Genomic DNA, 18,398 nt, shown 5'->3' with positions numbered 1-18,398 from the left:
ATTTCAGTGGAGTAAAAACTTAAGGATGTATATCTACAAAAAAAGGTAATCAAATTCATTACATGACGTGCCGATTAATGAATGATTAGTTTGTTAATCTATCCTGTTCTCAAAGGGCGCGTTCTTCTATTCAGTCTGCATTATATTTAATTGTCGGTCTATGTACATATGGATTAGTCGGACCCTTTCGAATTTCTCACTTTTTAGGGTGCTGTGTCAAGTTAAATGTACAGATCAACCAATATTGTTTTTTAATTAACTATAAGATTACTGATTATTTTTAAGTGTACGAAAACCAATATGCATGACAGATTTTGTATTCTTGTTTTATTTCTGCTTTTAGGCACATTAACAACTTAGAGCTCTATTTCCTGACGGCACAAAGCACAGTACTACATGCAGGACCGTGTTCAATGTCTTATCTAAATTTCGTGAGAGCATTCATTCTAAATTGAATTTTCGTGCCAGCGCAAGTGGGTGTGTGTGGGAGTGTTTGCGCTATCTGTGGGTGTATGCACGCAAACTGTGGATGTATTGTATGTTATTGAAGTGGCGCAAATACAAATACGTATAAAAACATAATAATAAAACAGAGCAATTATAATAATTGTAATAAAATTAATACATTAGCAGTCCAGATTTCACCACTTGTACTTATCACACAATTTTCAAGCTTTTTTCAGGAAAATCAGAATATCCACTTTATCAATTTTGTGGTCAATTACAGCATGTGCCCATTTATAACGGACACTACAGAATTGCTGAAATGCGTTCTTGTAAGAAAATTCCTGTTTTTGATCCCGTTAACCTGTCCTGCTCGACCTGCTCCGAGCGGGATTCGTGTGCTAACGAGGAGGCTAAAGGCGGCAGGCTCTAGTGTCAGTCGCTAGTGTGCATCTTGAGACCAGGGGAGGGACGTTTTACACACTGCACAGCTACCTACCAGCTGGGTACCATTACACTCACCCCCCTAAACCTCAATCCCATCCGGGTCACGGCACCACTGTCACCGGTCCTGCTCGACCTGCTGAGAGCGGGATTCGAACTGGCATTTCTGGTAAGGGAGGCAGGCATGCTAACGAGGAGGCTAAAGGCTACAGCCTCTAGTGTCAGTCGCTAGTGTTCCTCTTGAGGCCAGGGGAGTGACGTTTTACACACAGCACAGTTACCTACCAGCTAGGTACCATTACAGGTGCATATCTGCAGCAATAAATACTCTTGTCGTTCGTTATTGCTGTTTTTATTGGCTGTTTTTCCTGATAAATGGGTAAATGCGCTAAGATGTTTCAGCAGCACGTTTGTTTTCAGCACAAAGTCAAAACTAATTTCCTGCATTTGCAGTTCTTCTCAAAACTCTGAAAATATAGTGGAACATCAAACTGACCCTTCGCGAAGCCCCGCCTTAAAAGCGCTTCTGACCAATCCTGTTTTAGCAACTGTTACCCTGCCGCCATTACTCTGACACATGTTTGCTTTATTCCAATTAGAGCTACTGGGAGTAATGTGTGTTTGAGTACTCTTAAGCGTGATATTATCAAAATGTAAGCATACCTTATTCAACTAATAGAGGTGCATCTGTTAAACTGAGGCGGGTGTGATCACTTAAAACTGCAGCATTAATGTGTTGGCAGCTCCGTCAGGTGTACAGAGGCCATGTGCCTGAATGTAAACACTCCTGTGGAGGTCAGTTGTGGATGTTCAGTCACAATGGTAGGGTTGATAGTGAGCCAGCACTGGAAATATGATGACTGCCTCACTCAGCACACCCTTCGTATGCTGTCACCCATCTGCTGTCAGTGTGTTCTTGCGTTTGTGACAACTGCATATGATACTAAAGCTGAGCTACTGACCGATGCCCCATGCAATGCACCTGGATCATTACAGCTGGCAGAGGTCCACACAGGTGAAACATCTACTATGCGTGTTTGTGTCCATGTGCTTTTTTCCACTGGCATGTGTTTAAGATTTCCATAGTTACATAACAGTTGTTTAGAGCATAACATTTAAATGAGATAAATAATTCTATTACAACCCAAAAAATGAAAATCTGTATTTTGATACGTTAGCCAGATCATTCTGTTTTGCTTGGTTTTTATTTATACATGTATTTATGTTTAACAAAGGTTGTTGAAATCAGTCATATGGCATGAGAGAACCAATGCCCCAAAAAGAGAGCTTTCTTACTGCTCCAAAAGAGCTTTTAAAAAATAACCATGTGGTTAATGTTTCGACCCACACAAGAGTCTTCCTCAGAACAATTTTGCAAAGTTTGTGATTGTCTATTTCAACAAAGTGTCCCATGGTTCACACAGGTGTTCACAGTTTGTTGTCAATAGCTCCACCTAAACTCATGTCCTAGAGCGGGTACACAGACAACACAAACTATAGTATTAATAATCATGGTAAAATACATATAGACATACATTTACACACCAAAATACATCACCCATATAGTACAGAAATATTAGTTTTGTTTTGTTTAGTTTTTTCACAAACAACCATCCCAGCTCACATATATAAATATTAGGGCTGCATCAGTACATGAATCTGTCCCGAACCAAACAGATACAGGGCCATGCAGTCACACAAATGATTACATATCTTAGCATGCATGAAAGCAATATTAAAACAACATATAATGAACAACACAGGACCACACAGAACCAAAACTTAACAGAACTGAGCATCACATGGTCAGTGTTGGGAGGGTTACTTTTGAAATGTATTCCTTGACAGATTACAGAATACGTGCTGTAAATTGTAATTTGTAATGTATTCCGTTAGATTACTCAAGGTCAGTAATGTAATCTAAATACTTTGGATTACTTCTTCAGCACTGGTATTTTTTCACTTGTTTTGACTAAAATCTCAAAATACACATTTTAAAAATACATTCTCTGAAAAACCCAAATATCTTATGCAGTGTTGTTTCTAAAACAAGATGAATCTATCTGATCTTGTTTTAAGGGTTTTTAGATATTATCATCAAAGATATGATTTTTGCCCTAATATTGCAGGAATCGCTCGAATCCCGCTCGGAGCAGGTCGAGCATCGAAAACTGGATTTATCTTACAAGAACGCATTTCTGCAATTCTGTAGTGTCCGTTATAAACAGGCACATGCTGTAATTGTCCACAAATTGTCCTCTTCTCTGATAAAGTGGATATTCTGATTTTATTCTGATGATTGCTAATGTATACATTTTTTCACAATTATTATAATTGCTCTTTTTTTTTGTTTTCTTATTCTGTTTTTATACAATGTGCATATTAGAGGCTACTAAGTTTTGTATTGTAATGTCGTTGAAGAAATAGAGCAGTCATGTATAAATGAGCCTTCACAATAAGAATTATTGCCCATCAGCCACTGTTTTCAAAATTAATAAGTTAAAGAAATATTCTTTGTTTTCCCTGTTGTACCGAAACATACATGACCCCAAAACCCAGATACGTACTGAACCATGACTTTTGTGTACCATTGCAGCCCTAATACATATCCAACCCATGTTATACTGGTTTGTAACCACAAATCATTGCAAAAAAAAGAGGAAAGAAGTTCTATTTTGCATTTGACTTTTTTGCATTGTGACATTATTCTCAGCAACCCCCCATTCTCAGTACCGTAATGTGGAAACCCCATTTTACTTTTACTATTCTCATTGTTTTCAAAGATGATTCTCATTTTCGTAACAGTCATTTTTTTACTCGACTACTGTGTTTTTACTGTATCTGCAAAAATGAAAGGGAAGTACTGAAATTATGTGTAAATACTTTACGCAATTTAAATAATACATTAATTTATTCACATTATGACAATAAAAATATCACAATGACCATCCTTTTTTGGCATTGCGAGCCAATTTGGCAATGAGAATCGGGGAGTAAAATATGCGTAATTGTCCTGAAAATAAAGTCACAATGTAAAAAAAATAAAATAATGATAGTTTTAAAGTGAAATAACACCAGGACATTTTCAAGACAGATTTTCAGAAAATCCTCTCGGAAAACCTTAGAAACCTCCTAGCAACACCCTGGCAACCATCCACATCACCCTAGCATTGTGAGCATGAGTTCTGCATAGGCAAGCAGTGCTCATATTTTATATGTTAGGCTTCTTTTTTAAGTGATTCCAAAACAAAACATTATAAGCTCTATGATAATATTCTGAAATGTTATTAAATCATAACTGGGTTAACTACTAGTGCGCATTCCATATCCAATTTTCCTCTTCCTCTATCGAGACTTAATCCTGATGTATAAATTGTTTTGAATGGAAGATGAAAAGGCCAATACAGACTCTTTATTTCATTACAGCACAGAGAAACAGAACAAACCAAAGAGTTTATATCCTAACAAATTATTCTTGAAGCGTGTGAGCTAACACACAAACCCCATATGGCGCCTGAAGTATATTTGCTTCAAATTGAAGATCATTCACTGTTTGGTTAGCATAATTCTAATGTGCATTAGCATGTAAATTGACTTGTGTTTGATTTGGTGTTCCCTATCTGTCACTCACACGACGTGTTGATGTAGTGACACTAGGGGTCACTCTTGGGAGCCCCAAGCACCTCTGATCTTTAAGAAAAGGCCAATGAAAATTGGTGAGAGGAATTTGCATGCCACTACATCGGACATACGGATATAAAGGAGCTGGCGTGCAAGGGTTTTTTTTTTTTTTTTATGACACTACTTTGTGCTAAGGATGGGTGCGATACCAGTTGCTGTGTTAATAGATCTCTCAAAAAAAAATATTATTAATAATAATAATAACAATAATCATAATAATAATGGGCCCTGGTTTGGAAAAACAAGCTCAAAATACAATTCTTGCCTCCCCCAAAATAAGTGAAAATAAACAATAATATTGTAGTCCCATGTGGGGGAAATATTACCGTAGAAATCATTACAAAAAAAGTAAACAGTAGACAAAAATTAAACAATTTATCCCAAAAAATATTAAAAATATTTCAGAAATATATCTGGCCATCTAAATTAAATTAATAGCCATAATCTCTCTCTCCGGCATGCATGCACACACTGCTTGGGCCAATTTGGACCAAATGTTATCTTATGCATACCGAATTATTTTATTTTAAACATTTAATAAATATTTAATCATTTGTTTTAATTACAAATCTGCTTTTCAGTCAGAACCCGGCAGCATCGTTTCCCAAAAAGAGAGAAGCCTAATTTTTGGGGCAACAGGAAGTGGTGCAGTTCCAAACGTTTACTGCGATTAAACTATTTCGACTTTGGCTTCATGAAAAAAATGTATGGAACAAAATTAGTGTTGAGTTCATGTTGACATATAGTCTCTGACACACAGAGGCACGTAACACACCACAACATTCCCCACTAAAAATAACCTTCACCTAGAGCAACGTGCTTTGCTAAGTGAGGGATTCCAGAGGCCGAAGCAGCTGCACAGAGCTGAAACCGACCCCTGTGGACATGGAAAGATGCGTCATCATCGCAACGATTGTCCACCCTACGGCACGTTGCACTGTCAGAGGGTGTAGAGGAAACTTGCCTGCAGATAGAGGAAGTCGTTGCAATGGAGACCTGATGATAAATGTGTTCATATCATCAGCTTCCTTTTTCATTTTCACTAACAATCTCTCTGGATATCAGTGGTGGACAGTAACGAAGTAAATGTAATTCGTTACTGTACTTAAGTACCTTTTTTGCGTATCTGTACTTTACTGAAGTATTTAAATTTGGGGAGACTTTTACTTTAACTCCACTACATTTCAAAGTCAAATATCTTACTTTTTACTCTACTACATTTTCAAAATCAGTCGTTCCTTTTTATTTATGAGTGGATAAAAACGTAACTGGTCAAACGAGCCACCAATCACAGTACAGCGCACGCGCGCTTTGTTTTGAACTTGCCTTGGCGGCATCTACTAAGCCTTGAACCAGGGGTGCGTTTCCCAAAAGCATCGTTAGCCAACTATGGTCGCAAGTTCCGTCGTTATCATCATAGTTCAACGAGTCGGTGTTTCCCGAAACCATCGTTCCAACGAACATTCGCAAACAGCATCGCAGAGTTGTGTGGTTGGACCGACAGCTCTCCTTGATTAACTCTTATTAACTCTTTCCCGCCAAACACGGAATTTTCCGTGTTTTATGAAAAAACGCTTCCCCGCCAAACACGGAATTTTCCGTGTTTCCGTGTTTTAGGTGTTATACGGTAAGGAAGACCCCTCCGCATGTTTTGAAAGAGTACGCAACTCTTTGATCAAAGAAACAGACTGCGATCGTCTCAAACATGAAGAAGTGGAGTATGAGAAGCTCAAAATATCAGACATAAACATGCCTTTTTCTCAGCTTTTTGTCTGAAATGTTGTTTTTTGACAAAACCTACCTCTGTTCAACTCGCAATAAAAAAAAAGAACAAATGAAGATAAAATAAAATCGTTTTTTTTGCCTAAAAGCAGAGGCCCAGATCTTTATTTTGATATATAGCAACTGTAGGCTGTCAACTTTTTTTAAAAAACGCTGGCGGGAAATAGTTAATATATATATATATATATATATATATATATATATATATATATATATATATATATATATATTTTATTTTTTTTGCAGTGATGCTTTAATTAGTATGCTGAAAGCGTGCTGTGATTTAGCCAGTTAACACACAGTAAAACTATCTCTGAAAAGTCTTCCCATTTAACACTTCATGGCTACAGAAATACATATTAAGATGGGCCTCTTTTGATGTGCATTTTTCGCATTGATATTTTATGACAGCATGTCAAGTTAAAAATAGTGTGACTTTTAAAATCACACCTACACTATGTTCCATTCTGTTGTTCTCTTGTCCAGCAGTTTAAGAACACATTACATAAACATCGTCTTGTGTAAACATCCAGGGTCAGGTTTACCCGTAGTTATACAAAACTTGATTAAGACCAAATTAGTACTGATTACTATTGAACTAATCGTTCAAGCGAACCCCAACTGGTTGATTTTGAAAATTGTAATTTGTACTTCCATATAAACCAGCCCCCTGAGGTAGACTGAGAGAAGATGCCAACATTTCTAACTGTTTGTGAGCGGTTGCTGTGAGCACCTCATGACTAATTAGCATGCTCGGATGAAGAAAACACCACCGTGGTCTACTGTTCTTCACAAAGGAACTTCCTGGCACTGTTGGGTATGGAAAAAGCCAGATTAAAATGGCTGGTTTAGCACAACAGAGATGCAACAGGAAGTTGTTCTGCAGCATGCTGTTGTGGCCACCTGGAGATTTCTACTTGAACACCTCTTGATCTTACAGTATGAGAATGTTATTTGCACGAATGCTGTAACAAAACAATATTAGCCTGAAAGGCCCAAAACATACTCAACCCAAAGACATGAATGCCAACGCATCAAGCTATGCAAGCTATTTTTTATAATATTTTTACCTTTTTTTTTATAGAAATACATTTTGAATTCTCAGTGCCACAACGGGCACAAAAGCGGGCATTAGCATTAACTTTCTAATTCTACCGCTAATTGTTGTTTTTGTTTTTTTCAGTTCAATAGTTTGCTGAGAAAGTGAAATATTATTCATTTGTTTTTAGCTAGCTACCTGAGTACAAACACGTGTGGTTTAACGGCACAGACATTTGAAGGTTACACAACGACATTAATTACAGGGTCACTTGTAGCGAGGATAAACATGGTTTATGGCATGGCATTACAATTGGCTCTAAGCAGGGAAAGTATTGAAATTCAAGAGGCTTTCAGAAAAATTATTTTAGATTTTTATGTTTGATTATTTTCTTTTGTACGATTAGCTATTTTTATACTGCGTTGGGTCATAAAATAGGGTCCAATCTGGGTCCTGAGGTAAAACCAGTTTGGTTGAAAACCACAAGGTTCTGCAAATGCAGTAACAACACATTTTGTCGAAATTGAGTTATCACTGAAATCACTTCTCTATGGTTATGATCTGTCCTGGAACAGACAGGTTTGGCACAACTGTTCAGATTGAGAGGAAACAGAGTGTAAAAATGTGATAATCCAAATTTGGCTGGATAAAAAAGCCACCATCAGGCTAAACGGTTACCGTTGATATACCATGCTGTTCCATACCGTTCCGGGCTTGTTCAAAATCAGGATTACAATGGACTGACTGAATCATGAGTAGAGTTGCCAAGACAAAAGACAATTGTTGTTTTTTAAATGTTACATATAAAAAAAAAAATAAAAAGCTTTTGAACCCATTTTTCTTCTGTTCAGTGTTGGCGTATATAGTTAAAGGGATAGTTCACCTTTAAAATGAAAATTCTTTCATCATTTACTCACCCTCATGCCATCTCAGTAGTGTATGACTTTCTTTCTTCACCAGAACAGATTTGAAGAAAACTAGAAAAATATCTCAGCTCAGTAGGTCCTTAAAATGCAAGTGAATGGTGATCAGACCTTTTGAAGCTCCAAAAAATCACATAAAGGAAACAAAAACGTAATCCGTACGACTCCAGCTGTTAAATCCATGCCTTCTTAAGCAAAACAATCACTTCTGGTGTGAAAAATATCAATATTTAATACTTTTTCAACTATAAATCATCGGTTCCAGTCAGCAGCATCATGGCGTTGGCTTGTTCGCGCAAGAACTGACGCACGTGCGACACACATGGAAGAGCATCACTGTGTACAAGTGAGGAGGAACTATATACAGGAGCTTTGTTGGTTTTGGTTTAGATCTGTATTTGTATCTGTTTGTGTACTCACAATGGTGCATTTATTTTCTTATCATGGATGTCTAACCTGAGAGAAACATGTGAGATTACGTCTGTAACAAGAGAGACCGCATGAACTCGGCGCTCTCGTGATGTGAATGCACATACTACTGTTGACTGGCATTATTTAATGTTAAAAAGTACTTAAATATTGATCATTTTTGCACCAAAAGCTATCGTGCCGCTTTAGAAGACATTACATTTAACCACTGGAGTTGTATGGATGATGTTTATGCTGACTGTCTGTGATTTTTGGAGCTTCAAAGGTCTGATCAGCATCCACTTGCATTTTAAGGACCTACTAAGCAGAGCTATTTTTCTATTTGACTTCAAATGTGTTCTAGTGAACAAAGTAATCCACACCTGGGATGGCATGATCATTTTGGCTTTCCAGGGCCTGTATTAATCCAAGACAAATAGCAGCTAAAGTAAGTGTGAAACAACATCTAGCAGATAATCGCTGAAGATTTGAGAAGGCCTAACTTTCTTAAAACAGATCTGATCATGCAAAGCAGATGATAAAAAACACAGTTCCCACTCACTGATTTTAGGTTTGGCAGGTGGGGTAACGTTTAGTCTCTCTAGAGAGTCGTTGCTCTCCTCGTCCAGAACGTAATCAAAGTTCAAGATGAACATCATCACATCTCCTTCTTCATTCTTCACCGGGATGATGTGAGTGTTACACAGGAAGTTGGACCCTATGAGAGGGAGGCAAGACAAAAATAAAGACATATTTAGTATTTGAAAGTGCTATATGTGTTCTGCTTGTTTCATCTTTTTAATTTGGTTGTTATCACCCCTGCTGTCTAGACTGCCTCTAGTGTTTTAATGAAGACACAAGGCACTGTTGCTCAGATTGAGAGTTGTGAAGGAAGAGGTGGGAGATAGGGATCTGAAGATTTTAAACTGCCAATTGAGGAGACTAATTGTCTCAAAAATGAAATGAAGCATTTTTGTCCCCCCATATATGAGAGGAGTCAGACTCCATCTCTTAGTGGAACTGTACATGGCATATCAAATAAACGTGGAAACATTGTAATTGTGTCTCTCGTCTATTTGTTTTGGTGTTGTGGAATATACCATGTGTTGGTACATGCAGCTTTGGGGATGACTCTAATCTTTGCAACTGGATTTTAACCAGTTTAATAATGTATTAAATTGCAGTTTTCCAATAAAGTGATTGGTCAGTTCCTTATCTGTCACTCACTCGACGTTGTGTCGATGTAGTGACAATAGGGGTCACTCGTGAGAGCCTGAGACACCTCCGATCTTTGATAAAAGGCCAATGGGAATTGGCAAGTGGTATTTGCATGCCCCTCCTCTGGACATACGGGTATAGAGGAGGGGGACGTGCATACCGCTCATTCAGATTTTCTCTTCGGAGCCGAACGGTCAATGGTTCAAGTTGAGCAAGTGATTGCTATCCTTCACCTCTGCTGGATCCTTACAGCACTTTACAGCAGCTTTCTCCCCTCTCTGCATGGGTGCACTGCTGAGATTGCCTTAGGGTGCTTCAGCAGATCACCAGAGTATATTCTAAAAGAGTGTTTTCCCTCACAAAATAGTATATTCTAAAAGAGTGGCACACATCAGAACGTCTTTTTCAAGATGCGTCTTTCTAAAGATGCCCTTCCGATTGTGTGTTATTCCTGGTTGCGGTCGATATCTCTTGCCTTCCGATGGCCACGATCGCTGTCTTTCATGCCTGGGCACTGCTCAAGTCGAGACATATTTTGTGGATACGTCATGTCCTCATTGCGAGGCCATGAACATGGCAACTTTGCGGTCTTGGCTCGCTTTTGTAAGAAAGCAAGCCACCCCAGCAGCTCCCTGCCTCAGTCCTTCTACCTACGGGTATGAGACCAGCATGGCGAGTGCTGAAGTGATTTGTGGACCACAATGGGACCACCTCTGCCGATTAAATCCCCTCAGACCTCCCATTCCCTGGCACACTCGTTTACTCCGGTTTGGCACTCAAATGAGTGCACCAGCTCGTCCCAGGGTGAGTTCGAACTCTAAGGCGATGAGCTCTCAAGCGCAGCATCGGAGAACGGGTTCGTCCTGTCTGATGCGGAAACCTCCGCTGGGTTTCCCCCCTCGGGTGTGGTCGCACAGTCACAGGCAGATGCTGAGATGACGGACATGTTTTCCCGGGTCGCCACGAGCGTCAGGCTAGAGTGGAACCCTCGTGGCTTGTTGATTGGTATCTGGGCTCGTCTGGGCTTTCTTCCCGGAAGTGGACGAGGAGCTGACGAGTTAGTGGGAGGCACCTTTCACTGCCCGGTCCCGATCTCTCGTCTCCCCCGGTCTCACTACCCTCTATGGCGGAGCGGACAGGGTTTACTCGGCGATGCCCCCAGTGGATAAGGTGAAGCTCCCATCCAAGGCCTGTAGGCTCACGTCGTCCCTGACGGCCAGAGCCTACAGTGCCGCCGGACAAACAGCCTCCACCCTGCATGCCATGGCTCTCCTGCAAGTACACCAAGCCAAGATGCTGAAAGAACTGTACGAGGGTAGTTCCGCCCCAGGATTGATGCAGGAGCTGCGCTCGGTGACCGACCTTACCCTCCGTTCAATGAAGGTCACGGTGAGGTCTCTCAGGCGGACGATGTCCACTTTGTTGGTCCAGGAGTGCCATCTATGACACGCACAACTAGGACAAGCCTGTCCCTATCCTTTGGGTAGTCGACTCATCCCCAAAAGGGCTGTTCGACACTCATATTAGCGTCAGGGGAGGTTACGTGCCGGCCTGGTGTGCTGGCTATACAGCACACAGCAGTCTGCCCGTCTCATACCGCCGATCCACGTAACCCAGTTCAGCTAGTTGTGACTTTTTTGTATTTTTTTGTGTCATCGACACAATGTCGAGTGAGTGACTGATAGGGAACGCCCTGGTTACTTCCGAGATGTTGTATGCCTCCTGCCACAACACTGAGCTACCCGCTGAAATGGCCGGGACCTTATTCTCGGCTCCTCAGCACAAAACATGAATGAGCCGTATGCACGTCCCCCTCCTTTATACCCGTATGTCCTGGGGTAGGGGCATGCAAATACCACTCGCCAATTCCCATTGGCCTTTTATCAAAGATCAGAGGTGTCTCGGGCTCTCAAGAGTGACCCCTATTGTCACTACAATTCACTAGCTGTGAATTTGAGATGTGATGGAAATATTATATTTGGAATATATTTTTGACTATCAGAGAAAATGACAAATCTCCTGTGATGCATGTACCTGCGATGTTGAACTGAAAAATGTTTTGATGAGACATTACTTTCTATTCTTTACTTCTCATTGTCCATCAGCCACCCTAATTTTGAGATGTTTACATATAAACCTTCATTTCTTGATATTGATAAAAAACCCATAGCAGTTTATACCTCATTTAAAGCCCTCGTCAAACAAAATCTCTTTAGTAAATTTCTCCAAACCAGAACAACAAACTATGAAAAAGTAATTTACACTATGGGAGAAGGTGAAATTTTGGGTCTAAACGAGGTGATGGCAGCTTTCATCAGCTCTCAGAAACAGATGGTACATCACAAAAATACTGTCTCTTCCGTTGCTCCGACAACCATGTGAGAAAGAACTAGAGAAAAGCAAACGGCCCCTAGTCATGCACACTGGAGGGTGCAATTGTAGATGAATACGGTGAATCAGACCCAGAGGTCAAGGGTCACAGTATGTGCTTCTCTCTGCAGGCTTAGCTGTTCTCGGCTGGCCTTATTAGGCTGCCGAAGCCACATGGCCACACCAGGGACTTACTAGGATATGACAGACAGCAGTGCAGCACAAAACATTTTGTCCACTCAATGTTTTCTTTTTCAGTCCAATACATCCTTCTCTCACTCGCTGAGTCCTAAAAGCCCCTTCACTGATGAACGGATACAAAATAAATAAATAAATACTTGCCCTCTCAGGAGCCTGATATCTGGTGCGCTAAAGGATTATTAAAATTTTTGGCTGTCTGACCACAACACAAATGCTTCCATTTTTTCCTCCTAGTGCTTTTTGTGAATGCCATATATGGTAAAGTATGCAAGCTTGGACTACAACGTAACTAAAATTCTTAGTGGTCGAACAATATTGCTTTTTCAATGACCAATGGTGATATCTAGACAGCAAGGTGGCCAGTGAAGATAATCAGCCTGATGTAATAAAAATTATGTGACTGTTGAAAACGTTTTTGCAAAATATTACATGGTTCCTTACACACACCAGCAGTTCCGAGGTGAAATGTCCTCCAATTGGCACTAAAAGCGAGTTACATTTTTAATGCTCATACTTCATCGAATTTTAAATCAACAAAACTGTCCTACCTACCCTAACCCTTAAACAAGGCTGGACTGGCCCAAAAGTTGTTGAGCGGTGGGAGGGTGGTGTTTGCTGTCCTTTTCTGCATATCGTGGCGCCGTTTTGTGGTCAATTCATTTTAGCTAATCGCGGCCCGTTCGGCCCATTTCGCGGCCAACCCTGATCAGCCCCAAAGTTTGTCGGCCCACCGGGAAAATGCCCGGTATGCCAGATTACCAGTCCAGTCCAGCCATGCCCTTAAACCTAAACCTAATATATTGTGCCAATTAGACAAATGTGAGATGAAAAACATAAATGCTGAAGCAACCAAGTCATTTTATGGTGCTCCAACACTCCAAAAGGTTCTTTAAAGTTCTATATAGAACCGTAGGGTTCTTTATTCAGCTCCAAAGAACCCTTTATGCCAAAAAGGTACTACTTAACAAAAACATTTAAAAATTTGCACAAAAGGGTTTTTTAGGATGACAATTGCTTAATGCGAGTATCTACGAATGTGTATGTATAATTTACATGATTAAAAGTTTTATTTATAAATAGCTTTAAACATTACATTACTATTTCATTTACATTTCATACTGCAAAAAAATAAATAAAATACAGCTTTTAAAATGTACTTCATCAGCTTTGGGTTTGATTATAGAAGGATAAATGAAATATGGACCCAATGTACTTTCTCTTTAAGATGACTGTTTATCTCAGTGTCAATATACAGTCTATGGTCCAGTCTATTCTTGACTCATAATTCAACAACAGATGCATAAAATTGTGTTCATCATAAACGGCAAACAACTTGAGCGTAATGTTTTAACGCGTGCTTAAAGGCACATTTAAGCCACGCGCTCGCAGACGCATAACTCGTGCGAGTGATCAAAATCTGTGAGCATCCTATTTACAATTTTAACGGTCAAGGAAAGTCGGTTGAGCTGTGAGTGGGGTGTCACAGTCTGGCTTACTAATAATTAAAAATACGCTTGCATTTTTTCAAATTGACTAAAGAAAATAATATTTTGTCAGAACCTTTAATAAAGTACATGCTACTTTGTTTAGTAGCCTAATGCTCGGGTTTTGTAAATCACTGAAATCACTTTTCTTCACAATCGTAAAAGTATCGTGATCTTTATTCTTAGCATCCAGATTCGTGCAGCTCTAGAACCTACCATAATGTGCTCCAAAACAGCAGTGCTTCACTATATATATTCACATCTTGCAATCGTTCAGAGCCACCACACCCCCATTTTCAGTCACACTCAGCAGGATCCCAATATATCTCCTTTTATAACTAACAACACTGTAGCTGATATTGGACACATGCACATATAAATATGCTGCTGTAAGCATTTCCAGCATCCTTAGCAGTACATCAATGTCTACATCACAGAAAGGCATCATTAATACTTCTAACGCAAAACACAATGGAACCAAAGAGGTGTGGAGAATTCAAAAGCTGATGTGTGCAATTGTTCTGATGTTAAAATACTTCTATCCCAGCTGAATATGCAGTCAACTTTAGGTACAGTGAGTGTTTTTGTAGGTTGATTCCCTTTAAAGTGTAGCACCGTGGCTGTGTGGTGCATTCAAAACATTGCTTTTGAGTTTGTTTGAGCGACCCGTCCAACCCAATACGGCAACATTGACTCAAGCAATGGTGTGATTTTAGGGTTGGGCTTTCTGTTCTTCTACTTCTACTTCTGTTATTATACTGTTAAGCTACGCTACGTTTATGCCTCTGATCTGCACTGAGTTTTAAAAAGAGAATCTCATCCACACTGGAATGGCACTGAATATCGAGACTTAAATGAGAATGAATGGAAAACAATGATGTTGGGAAACTAAAAGCAAAGTTGGATTGGAAATGATTAGTGTGGACATGGCCAAGACTTCTTGGACATCTTGGATGACATCTCAAAGATTATACTCAGAACTGTTCATAACTCAAATCTGAAATTATGAGGCGGGTAAATGTAAAAAGGTGGCGGAGGCTGTCTCCGTTGCGCTATATGCAGCACATCCACTAGCATGATTGGTCACCACATTAAGAAGATTCAGAATAACTTTTATTGTTTTAATTCGGTGATAACATGGATTTACATGGCTTACAAGCTGACTTCAGACTCAACATGAAAAACCCAGTAAATTTGTTAAAAATCTTCCCTTTTATAATTTAAGACAACTGTGAGATTACCCTAACTTTAAGATGTTACTTTCGATGACATTTACGATTTTTTTTTTTTTCGAGAATTTGAGTACTTCTTAAGTTTTAAGAACAATCTAAAGAAAATTTTTTTTTCAAAAGTTACTAATTAAAAAGAAGATGTTAGTTAAGAAGAAATTTCTTCTTAAGAACGTTTCGTGAATCCGGCCCCTGGAGTGTGTTATATTGAATGTTATGATCAGTCCACGTCGTGGCTCGAGACCTTTAAAGTTGGATGGATTTTGATTGGCTGTGAATTTTTTTTAGCGTTCATCAGCTTGAAGAAAATAACTCTAAAAGTGATCCGAACGATACCATTCTTGGGTGCATTATCGTTATAGTTGTGATGTATATTATGGTTATAGTTCTCGTTATAGTTCTCGTTCTTGATGTGAACGGGCCTTGCATTCAGAGTTTACAATTAGTAATTACAAATTCTGCAAAGACGTGAATGCTTTTTCAAAGTCATAATCTAGCAATTATGGTAATTCAGACATGATGTATGTCACATGTTCTGCTGTCACTTCTCCCATCCGGTTCACATGATCTTCATCCCCTGAATACTAAATCCCTCACTGGACTACAACTCCCATCATGCATTGCCTCCTGCCATTATCTGTGTATTTAAGCCCTGAGGTTCTACCATTCAGTGCGAAGTCTTGCCAGTTCTGTCTCAGTCTGCAATGCGAAGCGTTTATCCTGTATTTGCCTGTTTGGATTTTGATTAATGTGTATATTGCCTCAGTGTTTCCCCTGTTGGATTTGTCTGCCTTGCTATACTGTTTTCTGGATTTTTGACCCTCTGCCTGCTTGACTACTCTATTAAATCTGCATATGGATCCTACATCTGCCTCTCAGTCTGGTCTGTCACAATGTATTTACCATTGAGTTAGGTTTTTATTTTATTAACCCTCAAACCAACAAAATTTCGGACTCTACAGCAACTCGTCCTAGAGCTTTCAAGCTACATCCACCAAAATTGGCACAGACCTTCAGACTGGTTTGGATAGTGTAATATGACCTTTCTAACTGATCAGGCTTTAGGTTTTTGCAAATCGGATAATGGAAAACCCCCAAAATCCCACTGACTGTTCAATGGAATGTTCAAAAAGGCTAACTGTCAACAATTGTAATCAAATGTAAACAAACTCAAACACGGCTATCAATCTAATACTAGTTTATACTTTCAGAGAAAGCCATCATCCAAGTTTATCTGTACAAACTTTACTAGTCCACATTACATCTTGAAAAAGGGTCAACTGACAATGGTTGTCGGTATAAGGGGACCACCCAAGAGACCTGATTTAATTCCACCACTGGTGGTGTGTGCCTGTATACCTCTTTATAATTTGTACATCGTGATTTGTTCTAACTGGTGATTTTACATAGTAGTTTAAACGCTACAATCTTTAATATAGTTAGTTGTTACATTTCTATGTAATTTGACAAAGCTTGTTAATGCAGACATTTAAATGCCGGAATGGGTTAAGTCATGAATCTGTGTTACGTGCTATCAAAGTTCAGAATTGCAGTTTATTGAACGATAAAACTTTTGCTAATGCTTATGCTAACCAAATCAACAGAGGCATCTTCAGGAGATTTAAATGCCCCCCACAGGATATACTTCACAAAGAGGGGATGAAATTCATCATTTTAGCTCTTATGAAGTGTCTACGTTCAAAGACATCTTCCTACTTCAGGGCGGGCACCTGATGTGTGCTAACAGATCAAATGGTTCTCACTACACAGTGTGCAAATTGAGAGTGGCTTTTTGGCTCAGTCTGAACTTGAAAGGCTCATGGACACATGGTAAATTCTTTCTCTCTCTCCCTCTGTCTGGGCAGATGCCATCAGCTGTCTTACTAAATATAGCTAGTTTGAACTAGAGCACATTATCACTGGCAGGTTTTAGTGTTCATTCAAAAAGGGGAACGCTCAGGGAAATGGGAGGTCCCTTGAAATGTATTTGACGTCCGTTTAGATGTTTTGATTTGTCAAGATCCATTTGACCAATTGGTCATCCATTTTACTTCTATCCATAGGAAAGTACAACTAAAAATGAGTTGTTTCTCCTAGGCAGCAATTAAATTAAATGGAAAGCAAATGCAGACTTGACCATGGTTTTACAACAGTAACTATAGTTTAGCAATGTATGTGTGTTGAAGCCATAGTAACCATAAAATTAACTATGGTTACTACAGTTATGGCTACTCCAATGTTATTATCGTAAATCCATGGTTAATTTTGGTTACAATAATAAGGTGATAACATTAAACTGAACATACATTTTTACCTAATACACACAAGAAAACATGCTATTTTATATAACAATCAAAACATGTTGAATTTATTTTGTTTATAAAAGAATGCAATGTCCCTTTAAGGTTACACGGGTCTCAAATTAATCAGTGAATAATTTATGTAAACTAGTTCATTTACACGAACCGTCTGAAAGAACAACTCACTAAAACGACTCAGGGTTCCCAATGCTAAATATATGGGACATGTTTATTTTAACTGGTTCATTTACATGAACTGCCCAAAAGAAACAATTAATTGAAATGATATGGTTTCCCAGTGTTACATGAGAGAGGACGGTTTAGGTGAGTGTGTTTGATTACTCCCTCGGCTCCAGAGTTGCGTTCACAATTCAATGTGACAAATGGAGAGTTTTGTGACGCTACAGCGCTACTCGTTGGAAAATGTAGATTTTAGTTAAGTACTCCCTAACACTGCTAGTGTCACCAACTTGAATTGCAAAATTAAAGACTGTGAGCAGTTAGCAGTAGTAATAGGGATGCTTGTCTTAGCAGGTCAAAGGGTAACAGAAAGATTTAGTCTGGGAATGACATGCTATCTTGAACTCCTTGACAGCTGACTGTTGTATGCAAGTGGTTCCTGACCGACTGATGTGCCCTTTTGTGTAGGCCCCGGGGAAACCGAAAATGTGTAGTAAGGCGGAAAAACAGAGAGTCGCTAGAACTCTGACATCTGTCACGCCATCAGGTATAGACAGATAGGACGGGGACAGAGACAGTTTAGCTGAGACGGAGCTAAAGTTTGGACCAGTTATTGAGACCATTCAGAAGCAGAATCATTAAATCCCTAACGATTCCCATTCCTAGAGTCAATAGATGTCAGGGTTGATAAGGTC

General features: G+C 39.3%; 1 protein-coding gene across 1 annotated transcript in view; it reads right to left on the bottom strand.

The window, feature by feature from the left end:
- LOC127659347 (potassium voltage-gated channel subfamily H member 7-like) overlaps positions 1 to 18,398 on the bottom strand; it is a 97,734-nt gene that overhangs the window by 47,751 nt on the left and 31,585 nt on the right. The window contains exon 3 of the mRNA XM_052149126.1: positions 9,284 to 9,439. Within this exon, the coding sequence (XP_052005086.1) occupies positions 9,284 to 9,439 (156 nt within the window). The remainder of the gene's footprint in view (positions 1 to 9,283; positions 9,440 to 18,398) is intronic.

This window comes from Xyrauchen texanus, chromosome 18 (genome assembly GCF_025860055.1).
Source record: "Xyrauchen texanus isolate HMW12.3.18 chromosome 18, RBS_HiC_50CHRs, whole genome shotgun sequence".
Classification (NCBI taxonomy): domain Eukaryota; kingdom Metazoa; phylum Chordata; class Actinopteri; order Cypriniformes; family Catostomidae; genus Xyrauchen; species Xyrauchen texanus.
The sequence above is the reverse complement of the archived record's forward strand: the minus strand, read 5'-3'. Positions and strand labels throughout refer to the sequence as shown.